Here is an 8,567-nt window from a genome sequence, read left to right as displayed (position 1 = left end):
GTTTTAAATGTTTTACATTTAAAACCTGCAAAATTTACATGCAAATGTATCCATTTAATTTTTTCGCAAATAATATTTTTTTATATCCTATACATGGTACTCTTTCTCATCTATGACTTGAACGTATATGAATGAATTTACTTACGTTTATATTTTATTATTTATCTGTTTTTATTTTAACTATTATCTAAGTATAATTAGTTATTTAATATAGTACTATATAATGCAAAGTTGAATAGAAGTTAGTTATTCGCTTTCTAAAAGTTATTTTACATCTAATAAAATATCAGGATAAAATACTATATAATATTTAAAAAAGCCTATTCATTCTGGACTGTTTGGGTAAAGTCGTAGGGGAGGGCGCTACTAAGACACATGGTCGGAGCATACGTCATGTAAATCACCACGTTTATAAAGAAGATTATTTTTTAAGGAATTTGTTGATATAAATTTAAGTATAGCAACATCTAGTAGCAAGTAGCGAAAGTATTAACGATAACATGGTTAAACAATACTAACTTTGATTTGTTTTTATGCTATATACCGTAAATATAAAAAATTTTCCTTACATTAAATGATATAATGGAATTCTGATTATTAGTGTTGTAAATGTTTAGAAAATGAAAAACGGCTTAATGTAGAAAGTTGCCATAATTTTGTTGTTTTATATATTTATTTACGAGGTAAGCTCCGTTGCTCTCTACTCATCGTCGCATTCGATGGAACCACTGAGGAAAGCTGTGGGCCCATTCTTCCAGTGGCATTGGTCAAGCAGTGGGTCTCTTCTATGGCGCTTTCGTACGCTTTCACCGCATCTTCAGGGCTCGTTAAGCGAAAACCTCGAATTTTGTCTTAGGAATAAATGAAAGTCGCAAGGCGCCAGATCAGTACTGTATGGCGGATGACTTATTATCTCGACACCTGCCATAGTAATATATTTAACAGTCCGTTTTACCAAGTGTGCTGAAGCATTGTCGTGGTGAAGAAGGTCCTGCTTCAAGGGCGCTGCTGTCGATTTTTTTCCAAGGCAACAGCAAACAGCGAATGGCGTACCAATCTGCAGGAACTGAACTGGAACAGGAAATTCTATCTTCTAGAACAACTGTCGCGAAATTACTTTTCTGACTAAAGAATGAGGCAATCACCGTTTTTCCTTGACTTCTTCCTTTTTTTACCTAGTTGGCCGATCCTCGAAAGGAAACACCCATTGTCTTCTGGTTTCGGGTTCGTAGCAATATATTCAGCTTTCAGATTTCATCACCTGTGACGATATACAGCATTTAAGTCACCGCCGTTGAATTTATCGAACATTTGGCGACACCAGTCCATGCCAAGGTGTATCTTCAGTAGTCCCTGTTAAAGCTCCACGCTTCAAAACAAATTATTATTAGTGGCACGAGTTGGTGCTTCATTAAGCAATGCTAAATCGCAGCCAATCATAGATCAGCCCACAACGAAAGTCATAATAAATCATTGACCGAAAATTTTCTTGCGGTAGGTTCATCAACATGAGTTTTAAATTTGCCGCCAATTCACAAAAACAAACAAATGAAAACAATATACTACATTAGGTTACCAAAGAGTTCTAAAATTGAAACTCAAAAAGTTTTCAATAGCAATGTTTCTAACTGGCCCGTTCTAAAAAAAATAGTTTTACCCACGTATTTGTTTTTATAGGAACATTACTCATCTATTTCTGTAACTTTAAATAGGTATTGCCTAATAGTGAAATAATACCATTATACCTGTGCTATACAAATATTGATACTACACTAATATTACACAATACGCCACATAACTACTTCATATATATATATCTATAAGATCTTAATTTTGTAAATACTGAAGTGATAATAATTTTATATAAATAGTAAATGTTGCGAAATTTTTATATATTGCCATCGTCACAGGATGAACACGTACTTTTAGTTGTTTAACATAATAATAGAAAAGGATGAGTGAATATAAAGAAAACAACGAAAATACTCAAAAACAAGATGATTTATTATGCGACCAAGATGTTCGTTATCCAAAGAAAGATAGTGCCCTAATAAAAGTTCTACGAAAACGTAAGTAATTTAAATCAATATTCATATATCAATTTTCGTCATGAATTTGTTGTGTATTAATATCTCTATTTAAACCTTGCAAGATTTGTTACCTAATGCAGTAAGGTCATTGGTTAATGCATCATAAAATAATTATTGCATTTGCGATAAGGTTGGAGGTAGTATGATAAATTAGGCCCGTGAATTAACTGGACATCCTCTAAGGGTGTTACTTTTGTAGTTGTACAGATATATTAGGTAAATTATTGATACTTAAACAATTTAAGAAAGTATAGCTATTTAGTGTAAATATTTTATGATTTGTTTCTTAGACTGAGTTACTGGTGAATGAAAATGATCAAGAGTGCAGCACCAGATAACCTTTATTTTTTTTAGATTGTTGCATACCACAACAGTGGGTTTTTGGTGTAATAAGTTTAATTGGTTTGTGCAATGCCTATACTATGCGCGTTACGCTTAACCTTGCCATCACACAAATGGTAAACAGAACAAAAATCGAAAGAGAACATTTTGATCCTGATGCTTGCCCAAGCGAAGAAATTATTGGAAATATTACGGCACTCGTAGACAAATCAGTAAGTATAATAATCGGTAATTGATAAGTATATGTTATCAAGTTGAGAAATTTCGAGGATATTTTTGACTAGTTGTTTTTTTACTATTAATAGTTATTTCTATTTGTTGGTTGGATCGAAGGACCAAAATTAATAGTCCCGATTTGGTCTCTAGTCTATCTGTCTGTCTAAGGAAGCTTTATAATTATAGAGAATATGATTTCCACTATAATATATTAAGCACTCATGTAAAACAATAATTACATGTAATATGCTAATTAAATAAATGTTATATTATGATAAAGAAGGAGTGATATAATCTCGGGTTCTTTAAATATAATGATTTTGGTAATTGCCACGATTATAAATCTAAGTAATGCAAGGGATAGAAATGTAAAGCCTTACTTTATACCACCATAAAGATTTATTAAGACATCGTGAACCACTGTGTATAATGTCGAAAAATAACGGCAAACACAATACAAAACTAATATATATTTAAATATTAAAGACACTTTCTTAAATTATATCTATTAGGTGTTTAACTATCCGGATGGGTGGGCACTTTAATCTTTTCTATTAACATATTCACAAAGAATAAAGCAACAAATACTAGCTACGATGGCGAACGAATTAGTTGGATTCCGTAAAAAACAATAAAATATTTAGATTTTATCGATTGTTATATTTGACTTACTATCAAGTATGAGTAACCGTTTGGTTAAATTATCGTCCACATGTACAGGGCTATTATATACTCATAAATTAGTTATGTTAGTGTTTAAACAAATTTATCTTTCATCATCTTGCATAAGGTAAAAGATATTTGCATAAATATATTTGATTACTCTAATTAAACACAAAAATGATTATATGATGAAATCATCAGTACAGTCAGTTATATCTAATAAAAACACTGACGATTTCCGTATTGAGACCGCAAAAGGCATATGCAAACTTATGTTATTAAGTAAATAAATTATATTTGATCTATTTAAAATTTTTATGTATGTGTAATATCCTCAATATTATGAATTTTCTTGTAGTTTTCAATACAACTGGTATATAAGTTTTATTTAATGGAATTTCGCTGTCGTTAGCTATCTTGATTGGATTATCCGGATCCGTAAGGACATGTCGAGGCCTCCTACGGACCTTTTTGTCGGGCAGGGATAATAATTGATGGTTTTACGCACCAACGGCTTGGGTTGATGGTTGTCGAAGCGTGTGGACGACATCTTCATTCATTGGGCGTAGGTAGGGAGGTCATGGTGGAGATCGACGTTCCTCACATAGAAGGATGCATCTGGAGCGCCTGTAGCCGGTGGATAAAGGTAGGGGTGCAATATGCGAAGACTACGCTAGCGTAGCTCATGCACTGTCGGATAAGGGCCTTGTACGTCACTTTGTGTCTAAGGTTGTCCCTTTTATACAGGAGGAAATAGAGGCGAGAGAGGACAAGAGGCCTTCTTGAGAACGGCGGCTATGTGCTGACGGAAGTACATGCCGCTATCAAGCGTGACTCCTAGATATTTGACAGACTTTTGCCACGGATGGCTTAGCCGTATAGGGTTACCTCTTTTTTGAGGCGGAATTCTTCCCGAGATTAAGCGAGAGTACTGGGGTACCTAGCAAAAAGAACTGAAACGCTCTCCTCGGTATTTATTTGGAAGCTTCATATAATTTACTACGAGTATTCTATTTAAACGCTTCATGATAGCAATTCAATTTTTTATTGATCATGATGTGTATCCTATCCTGTATACTTTTTAATAAAATGTATTTAAAATAACTGCCAATCAAATAACATGTATATATTTTCAGCATGCAATATTCGATTGGAATGAGGAAGTGCAAGGATTTATATTAAGTGGGTTCTACTATGGATATGGTATAACTCAGATACTTGGGGGTTTTTTAGCGGAAAAGTATGAAGCTAAATGGACGCTCGGCATTGGTTTACTTACTACTGCGATATTAACATTTTTAACTCCACTAATTACAAAAATTGGGGGTTCTACATGGCTCTTTATATTGAGGGTCCTTCAAGGCATGGGGGAGGTAAGAATATCTTGTAATATCAGTCAATATAATATGTGAAAAATGTAATTATAAGGCATACAGAAACTAATTGCATAACAAATTAGCAGTAGTCTCATTTTTCATTTTGCCTTCTGTATATTATTTTTAAGGGAATTAAATCCATAACCTACGTATAAAACCAACACCCTGTATTAACAAATTCCTTAGTTATAAAAGCCTATTCTTTCTTTCTATTATTTCTTTCTAGTACAATGATCTGAAAAAGTAAAAACGTCTCTTATTAATAGAATTTCGTATTTTTGAACCCTGTACAAGTCCTCGTTTCATATGTAAATTTTGTTTGGAATTACTATTATTTATATTTTATAGGGGCCGACTATACCAGCACTTATGATAATGATGTCAAGATGGACCCCACCAGATAAAAGGGCATTCCAAGGAGCTCTTATTTTCGGCGGTGCTCAATTGGGAAATATGTTTGGTTCCTTAATGGGCGGAACTTTAATGGCTGGCGGCCGGGATTGGGCTTATGTTTTCTATTTCTTCGGGGGATTTGGGGTAGTATGGTTTATATTCTGGGTAAGTATCATTAGAATCACATGCAGGTCAATATGCAACATATGATTACAACACTTAATAAATATACAAGATCTAATGAATTTATAATACGGCACATTGAGATGGTTCAGTAAAATTGGTTTTTTATTAAGTAAAATTCTTACAAGATTCTTGAGATACTCGACAACGTGGTGAAAAATAATATGCTCACTAGAGTGCCTGAAATGTTCATTACGCAACATGTATATGACAGTGTAGACACTGGTACTATTTTATGCTGGTATTAAAAAGTATAATCAACTATTTTTTAAACATATTTATTCCGTGGTTTAAACGAATATGGTACATTCGAACTCAGATTTGAACATAGGTTATACACATAAAAATTGCATTAAAAAACCAAGAAAATTATTGGTATTCTTAAACTATATTGGTTTTTATTGCTACATCAATACGCATAATTTATATATACCTTCATTTTTAGAGTTTTCTCTGCTACAATGAACCAAATCAACATCCATTTATTTCCTACAAAGAGTTAGACTATCTGAACCGAGTAGTGAAGCGCGCTAAAGTATCATCCTCCAGCGATCCAGTACCATGGAAGGCGATGCTTCGATCACCAGCTGCTTGGGCATTACTCTGTGCTGGAGTAAGGCTTTATATTTCCGTATATTTTAAGAAATTCAGTCTTCAGCGACAGCGGTCCTAACTAAAAATTTGACCTCGATTTTTTAATTTGTATGTATTGTCTAATCTTAATGTTCTCTGAAGACCGAATGACCTAATAATTTGAGTTTACAGATTGGCCACGATTGGGGTTTCTATACCATGGTCTCTGATCTTCCAAAGTATATGCACGATGTGCTGAAATTCAACATCGCTGAGACAGGTGCTTTAACCTGCCTACCTTTTTTAGCTAAGTGGATTTGTGGGTTTATCTTTGGATTTACCTGCGATTACGGGATTAAAAAGGGTTGGCACAGCGTCCGAATGGGAAGAATTATTTATACTACTATAGGTAATTCAGTTTTATTAGATTATCCTAATTTATTTCCAACACACAAACATATAGTATTTACAACATTCTTAACCTACACAGTAATAATAATAATAAGAATAATTTAAAATTAAAATAAATTTAAAATTTTCGGTGCCTTAAGCTCGCTGTATTAGGATACTTATTCGTTAAACGAGCAAGGCACCAGCTTTGAGGTCACCGTTAAACCAGTTATCAGGCGTCAAATTAAATATTTAATAATGACAATAATAATTAAAATTAAAAATATTTTACATAAATAAGATTGCGTTCACTATATACTAGTATATATAATTAAATATTATTTGTCATTTTAATCTGATTTTACTAGAAATATAACAGACTGGTAGAGAACACTGTAGGATTTTAGAGAACCATTTTAGTTCCAAAATATTTCATGTGTCAGTCACAAGAGGCTGATCATTTTCATCATTATAATTAAAGCCTTATAAATTAAGCTATACAACAAGTGGATAGTTTACATTCCTTAATATTAGTTGTGTTAGTATAAGTTTAAAAAAATTTAAGTTAGTTTTTTTTCTTTTTAGTAGTCTAGTTTTTGTATAGCCGCTTTTAGGGTAAAAGCTTCCTCAATATTCTTTTAATTCATCCAGTTTTTCCCCGCTAGTTATATAATGTCATCTGTCCATGTTTTCTTTTATCGTCCTATACATCTCTTTTCAGTAGGTCCAGTCCATTTTGTTATTTTTAGTGTCCATCTTTTATCCCACGCTCTAGCAATATGACCCGCCCATTTCCAATAAGCCTTAGAGCGTGTTCAAGTACATCTGTTGATGTTTGTTTTTTACGTATGTCAACATTTCTTGTTTTGTTTCTTCATCTGGCTGATCATTTACTTGTCCTTAAATAATAATTGTTTTTTTTTCAGGATCAATGTTGCCAGCAACTTGCATAATATTAGCGTCCTATTCGGGATGCAATCGTACGGTTGCGTTAGGATGTTTCGTTTTAGCTATGGGCTTTATGGGAGGTTATGTTAGTGGAATGAAGGTAGGTACAAAGTTTTTTTTAGAACCAACTAATTTCCTAGTTTGCGTTTAACGACTTTACAAAATTTTCTTTTAAAAGTACAAGCTAATCTACTGTTATTTACAATTAAAAGTTGTTTTGACGCACCTCGTCGAGTCTTACGTTTTATAAGCGATTAGCAATCTGGTTATTTTAAATAAGTACTGAACATTATATGAATTGTTATATGTTGTAAATTGTTATATGAATACAACACAATACTTATTCGGGACACGTCCACCAGAACAAGACTTCTTTCTGACAGGATTCGATGGATGGAGTAAAGCTTCCAATGCCATCAGTTTAGTTTAAAATTTAAAAAAATATGTAAAAAAATTACAGGTAAATATACTGGACGTGGCGCCGAATCATGCTGGCTCGGTGTCAGCCTTCATTAACACAATTACAACATTCGCTGGCATAATTTCACCATACCTCATCGGATTAATGACACCTGATGTAAGATTATATTTCATACCTAGATTCCTTCTAGCTCTACTATATGAATACCTGTTTGTTACTGTGGTAAACGATTATATATGTAACCATGGTAACGTAGATGGTACTGTTAAGTGTATATAAATAATTTCTTCTTAATTTTCGCAGCGTTGAAAAACTTAATTTATTGTTTTGATATAGTGCAATATGTTTGCAGTCTACTTTGGTTCAATGGAGAAGAGCATTTTGGATATGTTTCGTGATGATGGTGGGGAGCAATATTCTCTATGGCTTCTTGGCAGATGGCAAGCAGCAATGGTGGGATGATGTTAGGCAGTTCGGTTACCCCTCAAACTGGAAACATGGACCCATAATAAAAGAAGTTCCAACAGAACCAGAGTCAATCAAGCTTTGTAAAAAGGACGAAGAAGAAACGCAAAAATAAAATTGAATATAATTTATTTTAAACTAAAAACCGCGTTTAATTGATAAATTTCAATCTGTATATTATTTCAAACGTGTTAAATCAATCAAAATTGGATGTAAATAAAAAAAGTAAACCATTTAGTATACTTTAGTATTTCTATGTGTTAAATTTCTAATAAATCGATACTTTTCAATGTACAAGGCTAAAGACCGAACGCGATGGAGACTCAATGTGGACGCCCTCTAGGGGTTGTAGGACATTAAGACAAGTAAGCTGAAGACCTTACTTAATACAAGACTTGTAAGAATGTTGCCTAATTTTCTGCTGTTATTAGAGGTCGAGAAGCCAGCGGAAGAACATAAACCAAAGACGACATGATGCTGCGTCAATATTTTACTTGTGACCAAAAA

The 8,567-nt window shown here is 33.2% G+C and overlaps 1 protein-coding gene across 1 annotated transcript; it reads left to right on the top strand.

Annotated features, from left to right (window-relative positions):
- Nucleotides 1–1,915: 1,915 nt before the first annotated feature.
- On the top strand, nucleotides 1,916–8,175 carry LOC123717420 (putative inorganic phosphate cotransporter). The gene is made up of 9 exons (XM_045673405.1): nucleotides 1,916–2,069; nucleotides 2,445–2,644; nucleotides 4,448–4,684; nucleotides 5,036–5,245; nucleotides 5,709–5,876; nucleotides 6,029–6,245; nucleotides 7,153–7,274; nucleotides 7,635–7,751; nucleotides 7,948–8,175. Exons 1-9 carry the CDS (start codon nucleotides 1,955–1,957, stop codon nucleotides 8,173–8,175), a joined length of 1,614 nt encoding a protein of 537 aa, XP_045529361.1. The 5' UTR covers nucleotides 1,916–1,954.
- The last annotated feature ends 392 nt before the right edge of the window (nucleotides 8,176–8,567 follow it).

The sequence above is a fragment of the Pieris brassicae genome, chromosome 12 (assembly GCF_905147105.1).
Source record: "Pieris brassicae chromosome 12, ilPieBrab1.1, whole genome shotgun sequence".
In the NCBI taxonomy this organism is placed as follows: domain Eukaryota; kingdom Metazoa; phylum Arthropoda; class Insecta; order Lepidoptera; family Pieridae; genus Pieris; species Pieris brassicae.
This window is presented reverse-complemented; position numbering and strand designations above follow the sequence as displayed.